Below are 16000 nucleotides of genomic sequence, written 5' to 3'. Positions count from 1 at the left end.
ATCCGCGGACGCCGCGGTCCGCGGAAAACACGTATAACTTGTATACCAGTTGGGTCCGCTTGGCTGTCAAATTCCGCGGTGGGCTGTCAAACCTACCGCGGCACCGCGGAAACACAGTTTTGTTGAACATCAACAAATCTGCGGAACAGCAGGCGCGGCGGTAGGTTTGACAGCCCACCGCGGAATTTGACAGCCGAGCGGACCCAACTGGTATACAAGTTATACGTGTTTTCCGCGGACCGCGGCGTCCGCGGATTCATGTGTAGACAGCCTTACGCAAACCGCTCGATTAACGCCGCGAACAACTCTCTACGAAATTAGTGATGCAAATCACGCTTTGCTAGAAGCACCAATGTTTTGTTTGTCCATCGTCCAAACACAGATTAATATGTAACGCTCGTGGAAGATACATTCCATGTTTTGTCATTTCGAGCAAAGTTTTCATTACGTCGTTTACGCGTGTCTTTGCTTCTCTAGCAAGCCAATAATGGTGAAACCCAACATTTGTCGCCAGTATCGTACCCGGTCGGGTAAAAGGAATACATGCAAAATCGTTTGTTTCAGGAAACAACCATCACGATCTGGACGCTTCTTTACCACGGTACGGTCCAAGATCCAAGATCAAAGCAAAAATCCCGCGCAATCGCGAATCAAATTCCGTTTCTTTTTCATTTTTTTTTGTTTGCAGTTAGAATGTGTGGTTTCAAACCGAGGGTGCGAGCAGTCATTAACGTGTAGAGGGTGAATAAATTGGTCCGGGGTGGTCACTGGATGAAGATGGGCCCGTTCCCGAAGTGTTTGCTGGGCAGCATAAAAAACGAGATAGAGAGAGAGAGAGAAAAGCAAAAGCGCTGAAAACTATTAGCCGGATTTGCATATCATTTACTAATCAAATCATAATCCTACCAACCTTAATAATCGTGCGGTACGGTTTTGCACCGGCGATCACTGATGTTTCGCGGTACCCATGGGAAGCATTTTGTCGTGTGGTGTGTGACACGGTGGATTATTGTTTTAGTTTCCATTCCGTTCGGGATTTGTTTTTTCCTTTTCCTCTCGGACACCGGAATATAGTAGCGAAATACACAGCAACAACGTTCAGACCGGTTACCGGTAAGTGTGTATATTTATGTGTCGTCCCGTCTCGGGACAACTATTGCAATTAACGTCTTAAGACACAGATAAGCAGTAGGAAAAATTAACATTAGCGCTTCGGTGAGTTACTTTCTACTAATTGCGTTGCTGTTTGTATGCAGCCTATCATCGGATGAAAATCTAGTCCTACGCCATCATGCATCTGGCGCCTTTTGGTAAGAAGTTTCTGCTTAGGAAACCTGCAAACAAATTACCACATTCACTTTGTTAAACGAAAAGCACTCTGAAGATTAGACAAATTAGCAAAAAACGTGATTATTTGAACCATTAAATTGAACAAATTCAAGATTCAGAACAGCACAAAAAAACAGAAAATAAAACAAGCTGCAACAAACAGCAATTTTGAAAAATAATTTTCGATCAAAGGAATACGAAAAAACCAAATCTACTCGAGACCGTCACCTTTGGCACAGTCTTTCTCTCTGTGTGCCCTAACCGCTCGATCATCGGTTGGATAATTTGATGATCTTCGGGGGCAGATCGAGATTTGGTTTTGTGGTTTTTGTTCATTTTATACATTCTCAATAAGTTCTCCGTATGAGAAGGAGACTCATCGGGGTCTGTTGCGTGACACTTGGAAGGTTTCTTTTTTGATCCCGCTTCTTCAACCATTTTTTTTAAGGATGGGTTTTTGCTGTATCGGAATGTGGTTCACTTCATGCGTACCGGAAGCTGCTTTTCAATACTTCACGATTATGACCGTTCGGATTATACCCTGTGCGCTCACCTCACCATGGGAGACACATTCGATATTTTTATTCCTAGCAGATTAGTTATAGTAAGGTAAATGATGTTTTTTCTTCCGAATTCTCATTGACAAAACTTACGCATATTAGCTTTTTCCCAGGTGTAAAAATCATCACCATTCTTTCGTTTTAGTATTACCGTGAATGCAACCAACGAACCAGACATTCTTTACCGGCACGATAAGGCAAAACTTTTTTTTCCGGGATCGGCATCAGATAGTTGCGACCCTTCCAACAAAAAAGCCAATGCCGCACATCCCTTGACTTTGCGTTGAACCTTTTTTGTGCGTGTGGCTCCGCGGCTACCTGCTACACAGCACAGGCGGATTTGTGCAATCGGAACCGATCGATCGACTCACCACCATAACACTACAGATGGCAACAGAATCCACACCCGTGAAATGAAGGGAAAAAAACATTATTCTGGTGTTTTGCGCCATTCATTTTGCTTCTTTTGGTCGCCCCGGCATTGAAGAACGCGCTTTGGGCGCTTTGTCCGTTTTGTTCTACACCATTGCGGACCCGCCGGGACCACGAGGGGTTTTATGGACAGTCGTGACTTTTATGACCAATACGTCGATAACAGCTTGTGTGCGCCCGTGTATTCCGGCGGGGATTGTAATTTTGTTTAAATTTTCCCTTTTGTTGTTTACCCTCTTTCTACCGGGTTTCCCTACGCGGGTCGGAGCAACCAATTGGTGGGAAATTGTTTTCTTTCTTTTTCTACACTAGTGAAGCTTCAAATGTTCTTATTCGAAAGAAGTAAATAGAAACAAATTAAATTTTGGATTTTCTTAAGAGTGATCGCTATATTTTTAAACTTAAGCTACTTGTTGCTTGTTTAAGAAAAAAAACACTATACATTGTATATTTGTATAAAGAACAAGTTGAGGAAAGGAAAACATTCGGTAGTTTTAGTGTCGAACAGACCTGAAAACACAAGACAAACATCCCCATCAAGCGCACAACGGACGCACACTACGTACGTATTGGTAGGTGTTGCCCTCGATCAACCCATATATCGCATCGTGGCCATCGAAGGTCAATTAGACCTTTCGTCGAGAGAAGCCGGCCCCTTTGTGGTGTTTCCTTTTTCCCTCTTTAGCCGGCTCTTTCCGGTACACCGGTGTGTTTCGGGCGATCGATTATAGTGCCTTCCCATGCGTCGATAACCGTGAGTCACACAGAAGTGCAGAAGTTACAATGAGCCAGATAGCTTTGCGCCCTTTTCGATACCGCCCGGATACCTTTTCCTTTCTAAACCATCGTTCTCCATTTGGCGCCCTTCTACAAACTATCGGATCAGAGAGATCGGCGTTAGTTTTCGGGTGCGAGAAGCTTGAGACAATCTTCAACATTAAGTTCCCCTCATCGGTGGCTAGTTTGTGGTGACACCCATGGGTACGGTTTGGTAGAATAAACCCCTTGACCAACAGTCCACAAACAATCTTCACAGCACAACAACATCCCAGGGGCCACGGACAATCATTAGCTTTTCCTCACCCAAGTGGTGTGTGGGTTAGTTTTTTTTTCGTTTGACTTTCGTATTTAAACAGCACACGTGAAGAAGAACAGGTAAAAAACGGCACAAAGGTAATCACATAAGTGGCCACTTCCGTCACGATCCGCGGATGACGATGCAAACCGATTCGATTGCTTGTGTCTTGCCGTACCTTTTTTCCAAACACTTATAAAAGACCGAAAATGCGACGAACTCCACCGGACAAGAGGTTGTGGCCAACTCTGGTAGTGCTCTGTGTGTGTGTGTGTGTTTTGTCTGTTTGTATGTGATTAAACCAGTGGATGGGAGATGTTTTTCTTTCGACATCTTGTGATGGCCGTTTACCTTTTCCCCTGCTGTCAAATTGCTCAATAGGAGTTGTTTGTACTTTTGGTGCTGGGTTCCGTTTCTGGAGGTGTTTTTTTTTGGTTTGTTTGAATGGAACATTAGGGGGCATCTTTTCGGATATGGGGACAAGCAATACAGTAACGACGGGATGTTGAAAATGATGGGAAAAAGGTCACATCGAAACGGTCGGAGGGTTTCTTTTATTTTGGAAAGAGAATTTTCCTAACGCGGGAAGCTTCTTTTGTGCTTCAATGGAGGAAATCTATTTCAATCTGGGTTGAAAACTTGGGAAGACATATAGCTTGATGGCCAGTACGATTTGTTTCAGATTATCTGGTTGTATAACTTGGTTTTGATTTGTTAGCGTTTAAGGCAGAAAAAACGGATAGCAAAAGATTCATGTTATTGAGTCGGACCGGGTTCAAATCTTGAATTTAGTTTTAAGGAACATCATTAGACAAATATGTATAGCACAGTTCGAGTTCAAATCAAATTTATACAGCCTCGGAGCCGGATAAATGCTTTGTTGCTCTTTTTCCGCAATACTCAAATCGCTTTGGCATAAACCCAATCAAGGTGTTATATTAAAGATTTTTTATTATTTCACAAATAGTAAGAACTTCGGACTATTTGTGTTTGTTGGACATCTCAAGCTCATGAAGGTCCAATCGATCTCGTCGCCAGGTCGAGTCCAGTCCAGAGAGACATATATCCTTTGCCATTACCATTGTCTTCATATATGGTGGTTGCTTTTTTGCCCATTTCCTCCAGAAGAATTCTCAGCCATGTAGCTTCTTGTACTGCCTCCGATAATGCAATGTATTCGGTTTCCATGGTCAACATTGCTACGCAGCTTTGTTTCCGACTTTTCCAGCATGTAGTTGCTTCTCCTAATCTGTACAAGTATCCACTGCAAGATTTGCGATCTGCAGTATCTTCTGCCCAGATACTCTACATAGTCTTTCAAAATTCGACAGAACCTTTCAAAATGTTTAGAACCTATAGCTGCTTCCATTCCAAAACGTTTTATGATGTCTTTGATAAAGTGACTTTGTAATAGTGTATAAAATCCATCTTTATCCTTTTTGATTCGGATTCCCAGAAACCATTTAACGTCTCCAAGCGTAGTTATAGAAAGCTTTTCGCGCAATGCTTCTTCGATCTGGGTTCTTTCATTGCGATGTTTTGACACTACAAGTATGTCATCTACATAAATGAGTATTTGTTGAGCTGTATGAGTATTCTTGAGCTTTCTTGAGTTAGTTTCGACAATCACTTCGTTGTTTATATTAGGGGTTTCCAAAAATTTTACATCTCTGCTAATCATGGTACGATCAGTATCTGTATTTACAAATCTGTCCGCCTTGTGGCTCTTTGAGTATCCCACAAAGGTCAATTTCATAGCCTTGGCTTGCATTTTCTTCCGTTTTTCTGCGGGTATCTGTGCATATGCTTTGCAGCCGAATATACGAAAGTGTTCGAGAGATGGTTCTTGTTTATGGCATTTTTCGTAAGGTGACATTCCTATCGATTTGGATGGCAATCGGTTCTAGATGTAAGTTGCGGTCATTATAGCTTCACCCCAAAAGCGTTGATCCAATTCTGCATCCTATAACATGCAAAGCGCCATTTTTTTTTAGGTAACTATTTTTCTTCTCTGCTACTCCATTTTGTTGCGGAGAATATGGTGCCGTGAATTGACTTACGATGCCTTCATTTAATAGAAACTTTTGTAGATTTTTGTTCATATATTCCCCGTCAGATCTGATAACTAGCACGTGGTTTTCGTGAGAATTGCCATGTTGAGAATGTGTGTGTAAATAAGTTCACTATAGAGTTGACATCAAAACCGAAGATGTTGAGATCAATGGCAAAAGCGTTGAGTTCAATCGAAAAACGCTGTATAACTCTTCAGAACTAGTATAACAGTTTTTCAATCATTGGCTGTTTGATAAAAACAGGTAAATGTGGATTGCAATAGTATGTCCAACATTAATCTCATGACATGACTATTCTATATAACGTTGTCACAATTCACAGTCAATGATACCCGTATTGGTACCACCAATTTGAAATTTATGCGATATGTCCTGAAGGAGGAAAAAAGAACAAACTTTTACATTGTGTGTGGTGTGTGTGTGTGCGTTTGGATATGGAGGAGAACTAAATAGCCTGATAGGAGGAGTAATTTAATTTTAAAACATCACTTTAATTGGGCAACAAACACCGACGACCCACATATCCTGCTTTTTATTCGCATTATCACCAACTGAAACAGTTTCTGGAGCGTGTTAAATCGCACTTTAATTCTGGCGTTAATTCGTTTATTTATGAGTGAGTGTGCAGTTTTTCCTTAATGTGTATATATTTCAAACACCGCAATCGAACAAAAACAGAGCGAAAAAATAATAATGACCCGCCTATCGTCACACATATTAAGCACACTGGATGGTAGGTAACAGAGAAAATTCATATCGTTTCGAGATTGACAAAATAATTCAAGAAAAATCATAACACTGTCAGTTTGTAGGGTGATAACATATTTAGAAAAAAAGATTAAATCTTTGTGAAAGGAAAAAGTTTGATCATGTGTGTGAGTGCGTTTTTTGCACATATTTTTCTCATTTGACCTAGTAAATAGTAAGTGAGTTTCTAACAAACGGTACTCCAGTGCGATCAACCCGACCCAGTGAATTTTTGTTAGGGAAGTAAAAACGTAATGATCATATAAAAATGAATTAAACTAAAATCGGCACAAGAGAGAAACATGGTCCGCAAACGGTGAACGGTAGTAAGCACCGGCACCCGGAAAAGCGTATCACAAGCGTACGATCAATTTATTGTTTTATAAGCAGCGTATAAACCCCGTAAGTCATTTATATTTGCCAATTTCCCCTTTTTCCATTGTCTTTCTCGTCACTGAGCTGTGGAATGCAGACGGTTGAGTGTGAGCACAATTAGTTTCTGCCTAACGAATCGCATACCGCTAATGGCACAAAAAGTGTGTATTAATGAACAATTAATAGATTAAAATTAAAGGCTGACAATACGACACAACAATTTACTATTATCACTGCCACACTTTCTCTGCAAGACACCATGACAGGTTTTTTAGGGCAACATTCGTATGTTTAACCGTGCGCATTTATATCATCGAAATATATCATGTAGGCAGCGCTGCGCAAATAACACAGAATCAATTAAAACTGCATTTAACTCATGTAACAACCTAAGCGGTGTAATATTTTTACTAGAAAAAAAAAACGATAAGCGCATTTTCCGCTTGCTGAAAGGTGCATAAGCATGATGGTTAGTAGTGTGACGAGTGTGTGATAATCTAATGTGAGAATTTTTGAATGAAAACAAAAAGAATAAAACAGCAGCTGTGGAAGAAGAGGAATCTTAAAACCCGATAAATGCTGTAATAACTGATTGCAATTAAGAAGTAAATGAAATTTGTGAAAAAAAATCTCTGTCTTTCTATGCTTATATGTAAACAAAAATGAATTAAAGGCGCTTATTGCCAACGACTGTACTTACTGCTATTTATAGATAAGTAGAAATAAGCCAAACGAGTAATGTACGTTTACAGTTTTTTCGATACGACAGTTTCCCTGCTCTGCATACAATCATTAGGACAAATAGGAAATGAATAGATCGAAAACAGAAACGCGCACAAACAAACAAAAAAACAAAACACATCTGAATGATAATTTATTAACGAAAATCTCTATCTAATTGACATTATTAGTTGTAAGTTTATACTTCTTAAATAATTTCTAGTTATATACAGCTTTATGCAATTAAGTAATTAGTTTATCGAAATTGTATGGAAGATGAAACAAATAGACTAATCGCCGGTACTATTGGAAAAATGTTTCCACGAGCGTATTATACTCTTCCACATCCATCAATCAATACTCCTTTATTCGTACTCTCGTATCATTATTTTACAAAACATTAAACTGTACCGCACATCGGTGTCATGGGTGTGCAGGTCGGTATTTTGACCGGCACTGCCAGAACGCCAGGCATGAAAGAGATGAAGCAGTTAGCATAATAAGGCATTTTTGATTCTACAAACAACTGAACACCGAGAAGAGTCAGTGAAAAGAGTGTGGTACGCGTGAAGTGAGCAGACAGACGGAACCGAAAGTCAATGAAACAGAAAATAAACAAAAACCGAACAAGTTTTAAACAATGCACGTGTGTGTATATTTATTTCTGTTTGCTACTACCTGGTGGGAGGTCGAAAGAGGATGTCACATTAACATATGTTTGTATGTTTCGAGGGAACCTTTGTACGCATGGAATGGCAGGTAAGATATATGGAATGGAAGAGACGGTTTTTAGAATTACATTCAGTACGTCGCTGGAAGTAATTTAAGAATGTGGCGTTGGAGGGGACGCTTTACCGTACCGGAAATCTAAATGCAGCTGATCTAAGACTCAGTCCTAATGTTTCCACAATCAATGGGTAAAATATGTTGATTTTTCCTTAAACAGACATTTTGCAATTGAAAGATATCACCAAAAAAATGATTGTTAAAAATGTATTTTTATAATTAAACTAATCTGATTGTTTAGTTCGATTGTTGAATGAATTATTTGAGTAATCCCTGCTATTAATTATATTTATTAAAGCTGCATAATTTTTCTAAATGTAAGTAAACAATTTTAAAAGTAAGTATTATCGTTTCGAAAGAAAAAGAACCTTTTTAAAATCTTTCTTACCCCACGTGCTTTAGTTTAAATTCACACCAATTTCGTGGACCGGGTTTGAATGACGTTTCGATGACGTTTAAAAAAAGGTTATTTGTGCTTTCGTTCAGTATCGGGGTAATTTTCTTCGTTAAATTTGAACTCATTTTGACATTTGCTTTCGTTCAAACTGGTTTCGTTTGGCGCTGAAGCAAACAACGCAAATAAATTGAAAAAATACAGACGTTTGCAGCATTTTTACACATTAAAACACAGAAACGAACGTTTCTGCAATTCCTATTCGTGCCTCGAAACTATAAAGCACTCACAAAACACATAAACAGACCGGTAAACTTTGGTATTTCGGACTATAGTTGGAATGTTTACATTTGTGTATTCGTTTGTTCGATGATGAAATTCTTGTAACAAAAAAAAAAAGCACGCACACACAAACACACTCTCCCTCCCATAATGTTGTAACTTTCCTGGTGGAGAGGGAGTAAAAAGGAAGATGTTTACGAGAGAAACAAATGCACACGCACACCATGCCAGACAGCCGGAGCTGTGCGCGAGACGGTTCGCTTTCACGTGCGTGAATCGAATACACCACTTTCCCGTTATCTTTACGCGAGAGTTGCCGCGTGGAATTAACGCGCAAGCGAACAGGTTCGGATGAGCCAACGGTGGGTTAATTCTGCTTATCCTTGACGTTGTCCTCAAGATTCCTGCCCGATTGATTGAACCCAACCGGGGGTAAGTTTATGCGGGGACAGGTGAAGGGATGCGAGTGTGGTGTTTTGTTTGCATTTATTTACGTAAGTGTTTTACCGTATGTTCACGCGAGCACCACACGCGGGTGTTTGGTATGGTGTGGATGACAACGATTTCATCATCACGGGCAACAGGCGCGGTATACCCACCCAGCTGATGTGACTTTCTCCTGGATTCCTATTCCGTTGGTGATTGTTTGAAAACAGAGTAGCGTGCCAATGTAGTGATTCAGCCGTGCGCTTGTTTGACACACTTTTTGCAGCTTAATTAGTTCCGATCATCGAAAATATCCGACGAAATGGTAACGCACTAATCGTAGTTATTACTGTATTTGTTTCAGATACGCCTACGTCCGTGGATGTTCCAGCGTGTGTCACACAAAAATGTCACTCCGAAAGGTGCTAAAGTATGGAATCGTCGGTAGTGCCGTGCTCGGGACGGGGCTTAGTTTACACGCGAACGATTACGACCTCAACTCGGTCGGTATCGTACGGCTTGGGCGTGCCGGTGCCACCGTATTCGACATTGCCGCCACCTACCAAGCGAACCTGTACAGCCGCGAATGGACGGACAAGAAGTCGCGCGAGTATCTGCAGCTGAAAAGTGACACACATCGTGCGGCGGCCGAAAAGCTGCTCAATCTCTGCCGCACCAATCGTGGCGTATACATAAAAGTTGGTCAGCACATCGGTGCGCTCGAGTATCTTCTGCCGCCGGAGTACGTCACCACGATGAAGGTGCTGCACAGCAATGCACCGCAAAACCCGGTCGAAGATCTGTATCGCGTCATACGGCAAGATCTGCGCGTTGATCCGAACGAACTGTTTGAATCGTTCGATCCGGAACCGCTCGGAACGGCTTCACTGGCACAGGTGCATCGTGCAACGTTGCGAGACGGACGGGAGGTAGCGGTCAAGGTGCAGCACCCGTACGTAAAGGGCAATTCGATCGTGGATATTAAAACGATGGAAGTGCTGGTGAAGCTGGTCGCGTGGACATTTCCCGACTTTAAGTTCCAGTGGCTGGTGGACGAATCGAAGCGCAACTTGCCGGTAGAGCTGGACTTTGCCAACGAGGGTCGCAATGCGGAGAAGGTGAAGGAAATGTTCCGCCACTATCGGTGGCTAAAGATACCGGGCGTGATCTGGGAGTACACGACATCGCGCGTCCTCATGATGGAGTACACGAAGGGTGGCCAGGTGAACGATATCGAGTACATACAGCGGGAAAAGCTCGATCCGTACGATATCGCGAACAAGATCGGGCAGCTGTACTCGAACATGATCTTTCTGAAGGGTTTCGTGCACAGTGATCCGCACCCGGGTAATATTCTGGTGCGCCGTAGCGAACAGAACGGTGGGACGGAGATTGTGCTGCTGGACCATGGTTTGTATGCGGAGTTGAGCGAGAAGTTCCGGTACAACTATTCCAAACTGTGGTTAAGCATTCTGCGCGTTGATCAGGCGGACATGAAGAAGTACGCACACGCGCTAGGCGTTGAGGGCAGTATGTGGGGATTGTTTGCCTGTATGGTGACTGGGCGACCCTGGAACTCGGTCATTCACGGTGTGGACAAGGTGCAACAGGATGATGCTGAGGTAAGTGCTTTGATTTTGTGGACCTTTTTGTCTTATTGCGCTAATATCGTGTTCTGTTTCATTGTAGAAAGAATTGATCCAGAACGAGGGTAAGATGGTACTGCCACACATTTCCGATGTGCTGGAAAAAGTCGACCGCCAGATGCTGCTGGTGTTGAAAACGAACGATCTAATACGAGGCATTGAGACGACACTTCGCACTCAGAACCGCATGACCGCGTTCTGGGTGATGTCTAAGTGTTGCGTGAAAAGTATCGGCAGCCAGGAATATCTCGGTGCGGCTGATACGTGGAGCAAGCTGGGCACCTGTCTACGTGAGCAATGGTGCATACTGAAGCTGAACCTTTACTACCTTTACCGGGGGATCGTATCGCTTCATTTGCTGTCCGCGCTGAAGATGATCTTCTGAAGAAGCTTTAAGAAAAAAAAAACATCCATTAACTTCACCATTATTAAACTCAGGAAAAGGGCATACTTCTTCGGGCATATGACGTACAGTGTTTAGCTTTATTCTGGAGCAACAAAAAAAGATCATTAAGATTTTTTTTAGATGAAACTATAATTAGCGTACGGAACCGTGGCTTTTGCACGGTTTTAGATAATGATATTGTTCTCTTGCGTTTGTTACCTTTTTAGTATGGCCAGTTTCATTTATTGTGACGGAATATTTATTACACGCTAGTGTTTGCTCGCTTCATCATTATTAGTGAGAAATTAATTATTGTTACGATTCGAGCTAGATATCGAAGACGGGTCAGGGGGTTTAGTTCTACCGGCGGGTTGGAACGAACTGGTAATTAAGTGTTCATAATATGTAAAGGAACAAAAAAAAATGCTTCCGAAACATTCATTTCGCTGTTGTGGGCAATATTGTGCAGAAATAAAACGATTGTATGAATGCAAAGTTTTTGCAATGATTTCACAAAAAAAACATGTCTTGCGTTCAGCAATTTTATTTATCGACACATTGATTAGCTAAATTAAGCGTTTTTGTTTCAAATGATTTATCTATTTCTGATAAATAAATTATTGATCAGACGTTAAAGTTCTGGCTATATATATGCCATATGAGGCAGATTGTGGAAGGTAATGGCTTTATTTAAATTTAAATTATTTTAATGTGAACAAAATTTAATAAACTAAACGAGTACGAGGAGTTCCAAAAAAATGTCTGGCCATGTTGCTAGAAGAGAAGGAACTTGCCGCATTGCTTGATGGAGGTGGTAGCAAGCGGTTTTCAAAAATAGGAAGCGTTTTCATAGCCCTTTTACCTGTAAACTATGAACGATATTATGTCCTAGAGAATATAGATTCATCAGTTGTTTTGGGAAGAAACCATACCTATATGGAGAGCTTAGTACTTATTCATATTATTCAGCAAATGTATAATTTTGTGCCTCTCATATAAAGAGTTTAGAAAATGGCTAGATTCGTAAACACCTTCCAAGCATGGCCCGTTCTACCAATAACGTTTGTAACCTAGCAGTGCCAAAAACAGAAAAAAAACATTCTATTTCATTAAATATTGTTATAAAAGATGCTTTAATGTAAGCTAGGTATGATAATTTAGAAGAACAGTTATCATATTTCATTCCAGATCACATCAATGAAGAAGGCCAAAATGCAATGGCGACAACAGGAAAAAGAATAACCCCGATTGTTGATGATGACGTTATGTTCAAAATGTTCCACACAATGTGCTAATTAAATATCTAGGAAAGATTTGGAGGAAAGTTGTAGAAATGGTAATTTTTTACGACCGAATAGGCAAACAACCATGATCGGCAGGGTAGTAAAATAATCTTTTTCAAACAAAGAAGCCATATGTTGAACGCCAATGCTGAAGTTCCCTCTCTGTACATCAATGCTTGATATTTCGTAGGATTTGTATGAAGGAACTAAACTTCCTTCATTCCTAACAATTATTCATTAACAAACGTGAAAAATTCATCTCTACTTGTGCTGAAAAACTTCCTAAAACAATTTTTCTATTTGCAAAGATTTCAAAAAAACACGACATTTTTGTTGAGCCCTTTTTCTTCCTCTTCCCCTTGTCAAACGACAAACACGGTACAATTTTGACAGTTCGAAACAGAAAGAAAAACCGCGAAAGAACATTGCATTCACCAGTTCGTATTTTGCAAAGCAGGCCGTGATTTGTGTATTTTCTTCACGACCTGCAACCACACCGGCAGGAATAATTACAGCAAAGGTTTGAGGAAAGTTTACTTCCATCGGTGCATCGCAAACTAGCGCAGACTGCTCGGTGGTGAAATTATTGCGGCCCCAACAGTGCATCGCAAACCAAAAATTCTAACCATCATGCAGGCACAATTGGCACTGATCAAGGAATTTTCCATACCGGGAGAACTCTCGCTCAGCATCACGTATTTGCAACGAGCTTTGCGGGACTGTGTATTCCAACATCAGGTAAGCATCAAGAGTTCGGTTCCAGCTTTGTGTTTATGTTTTATTTAATTTTTTTCCCAACCAAACCCTCGAACGGCCGATTTCACAAACATGCGACATTTGGTCGCAGTACAATTTTCTTCTACCCACGGACGGTGTACGGGAAAATGCTAAATTAAACGTTTCATATCTATTTTCTCTCCACCATGTGACAGGTTTTGGCTTCTAAAATCAATAACTTACCGATGCACCAGGTAAGCAGAAGTTTATAAAAAAGAATGTTTTATATAAACTAAAAGCAGGGCAACAGCAACGAAAAGAAAAAAAGCAAAAAATTCACAACTGTCACATTCAAGAAACGCATATTAACGCCTAATCACGAATCTCTTCCACTTTTTTCCTCGCTCTTTATTTGCCGTGGTTTTTTGGGTGGAAAATAAAAATGAAACCCATTGCGTCTACTACGTTACCTATTGGTTCGCGTAGCGCCCTAAAGTCAAACAATACATGCTGGAGCTGGAACGGGAAATGCTATCGATCGGACAGGAACAGGAAGGTTTGGTACGGCAGTTATCCGAACGTGTGAAACGATTCCAAATGACCATTCAATCGCAGCATCTGGTTACGATATGCGATGATGAGCTGTACGGGTACGTTTCGCGGCAGCTTAACATTCAGCACGAAACGGCCGTTTTCTCGGGCACACCGAAACACATTTCACCACGCTGGAGCGCAACCGAGCTGGCTCAAAAGTACAGGTAAGCGGAGTGAACCAACGCCTACTGCAATTGGTTACCAACATCTTATCCCAATCTTTTTAGTTTGGAAACGATCCTCGAAACGGCTTGTGTGAAAACAGAAGAAATTCAGTTGGAAAATCACGAATCTCAAGATTTCGATGCGGCCGACGACGATGATGATTGTTGGAAGCCCGTGATGTCATCCAACAAACGAACCAAAAAACAATCAAAACCAGCCTCGAAAACATACACAAGACCATTCGCAACAGCAGATGCAAGCTTTCGTTCCGTTTTAAAGACGAAATCATCCCCACCACAGTCAACCGTTGCACCGCAAGAGCGTGCATTTGCTAGCATTTCCGGCAAGAAGCCAACCACGCTCGAGAAAGTGAAAACGGAAAGTAAGTTAAACGTTCCGAAGGAACGGGAATCACGCGAAACGACGGAAAAGTCATCGGAGGAAGAGCAGCAGGAGCGGAAACCGGTGGTAAAGACGGAAGATTCCACGAAGGTGGAAACCGTTACGCGAGGTGTATGGGTACCGGGATGTCCGGGACGTCCGCCCAAGGCGGCAAACTACATATCCGCGGCGAAACTGGCCGCAATCAGAGCACGGCGTGCATCGGTCCCATTAGCGCAACCCATCGCGCAAAGGCGTGCCTCGAAAAGGATGGAAATGTTGGCGGAAAAAGGGAAACCAACGGAACCGATAGATGACTCCCCCGGTGAGGATGATGATCAATTGCCGGAAGTGTTGGAAACGTCGGCTGCCGTTCGGCGCGGGCGTAGTAATCTTTTGCAAGCGCTCAAAAAACAGAAGCGCGGTCCGGGCCGTCCACCGAACTCAGAGAGCATGGCCGCGCAACAACGTGCATCGAAACGTGGTCCCGTCCCGGGGGTTAGTAAACTCGTCAAGCACTCGTCGTATGCTTCATCGGGTTCGTCACCGAATTCCCGATCGTCTACACCCACGTGGGGAACGCGTCAACATTCGGAAGATTCGTGCGATCGCCGTTCGTCCTCTACCGAGTATCCTTCACTGAACGATCCTGGCGAAACGCCCGGATTTACGGCGACCAGCATCTACGACATGGGACAGGTTTCGTTTCTACGCTACCACGAACTGCACACACCGGAAGAGGCGCAAGCATTAAAGGAGCGAAAACGGGAACGAAAGCGTCGCAGCTGTTACAGCACGGAGCGCAAAGACTTTCATTACGGCAAGTTGGATTATTACGAGCAGCAGCAACAGTACCAGGCTGTGCGTGCTTCCAAACGGACAAATCAGCGTCCGGTTCTATACTCACCACCAGTAGCCGCCGTGAAGAAGCGAAAGCAATCAACGCTGCCCAGCTGTAATGCGGCCACAACTTCGATCGTACGGCACCGACCACAGCCAGCGAACATTTTCGCCGCCATGGATAAAAGAAGTTGCTTCGTATGCTTCAAAAGTGGTAAGTGCAACAGACGGTGCCTCGGCATAGAAAGTCAATGCTCATGTGATGCTGTAATTGTTACAGGTACAACCGATGAGTTGGGCGCTTGTATGAACTGTTGCAACATTTACCATCTCAGCTGCCACACGATCGACGAACAGTCCGATGCGTATCGTCAGCGGGATGATCTGTGCCCGGTTTGTCTCGTCTCGGACGACGGTAACAAATAGTGGCAGTGATAGTGGATACCGTTCCTACTTATTTCTTACTCTTTATGATCTGCATTAAAAATAGCTATTTTATTTGTCGTTTAACAATTTAACATTACGGTTAAATTACGCACGCGATCTGTATATGCGAACGATATGCAGAGTATGTATATTGTGTTTATTAATGTAAATTTTTCTTGCTACAGAAAAACTGAAATCATAACGCGTTGGTTTTGTAAATATTTTAATGAGTGTGGATGTGTGAGACGGGTTAAGCGTGTGTTAGAGATGATAATCACGCTTTCTGTTTGGGTTTTTAAGTTGTTTATGATTATTAAAAGTAATGATACTTTAAGTTTAATATATTCAATAAATTAATCGTTCCG

At 42.0% G+C, this 16000-nt stretch overlaps 2 protein-coding genes across 2 annotated transcripts; both read left to right on the top strand.

Moving 5' to 3' along the window:
* Positions 1-8889: 8889 nt before the first annotated feature.
* Positions 8890-11717, top strand: LOC125769805 (aarF domain-containing kinase 1). Its single transcript, XM_049438670.1, has 3 exons — positions 8890-9204; positions 9563-10820; positions 10888-11717. Exons 2-3 carry the CDS (start codon positions 9606-9608, stop codon positions 11227-11229), a joined length of 1557 nt encoding a protein of 518 aa, XP_049294627.1. The 5' UTR covers positions 8890-9204; positions 9563-9605; the 3' UTR covers positions 11230-11717.
* Positions 11718-12934: 1217 nt separating this feature from the next.
* Positions 12935-15831, top strand: LOC125769795 (uncharacterized). The gene is made up of 5 exons (XM_049438657.1): positions 12935-13250; positions 13445-13483; positions 13716-13987; positions 14051-15423; positions 15490-15831. Exons 1-5 carry the CDS (start codon positions 13143-13145, stop codon positions 15633-15635), a joined length of 1938 nt encoding a protein of 645 aa, XP_049294614.1. The 5' UTR covers positions 12935-13142; the 3' UTR covers positions 15636-15831.
* Positions 15832-16000: the final 169 nt, after the last annotated feature.

This window comes from Anopheles funestus, chromosome 3RL (genome assembly GCF_943734845.2).
Source record: "Anopheles funestus chromosome 3RL, idAnoFuneDA-416_04, whole genome shotgun sequence".
Taxonomy (NCBI): domain Eukaryota; kingdom Metazoa; phylum Arthropoda; class Insecta; order Diptera; family Culicidae; genus Anopheles; species Anopheles funestus.
This window is presented reverse-complemented; position numbering and strand designations above follow the sequence as displayed.

Coding starts and splice junctions, on each gene's coding strand:
- LOC125769805 (XM_049438670.1), top strand. CDS start 9,606: ATGTCACTCCGAAAGGTGCTAAAGTATGGAATCGTCGGTAGTGCCGTG. Junction 10,821..10,887: donor TGCAACAGGATGATGCTGAG/GTAAGTGCTTTG, acceptor GTTTCATTGTAG/AAAGAATTGATCCAGAACGA.
- LOC125769795 (XM_049438657.1), top strand. CDS start 13,143: ATGCAGGCACAATTGGCACTGATCAAGGAATTTTCCATACCGGGAGAA. Junction 13,251..13,444: donor ACTGTGTATTCCAACATCAG/GTAAGCATCAAG, acceptor ACCATGTGACAG/GTTTTGGCTTCTAAAATCAA. Junction 15,424..15,489: donor CTTCGTATGCTTCAAAAGTG/GTAAGTGCAACA, acceptor TAATTGTTACAG/GTACAACCGATGAGTTGGGC.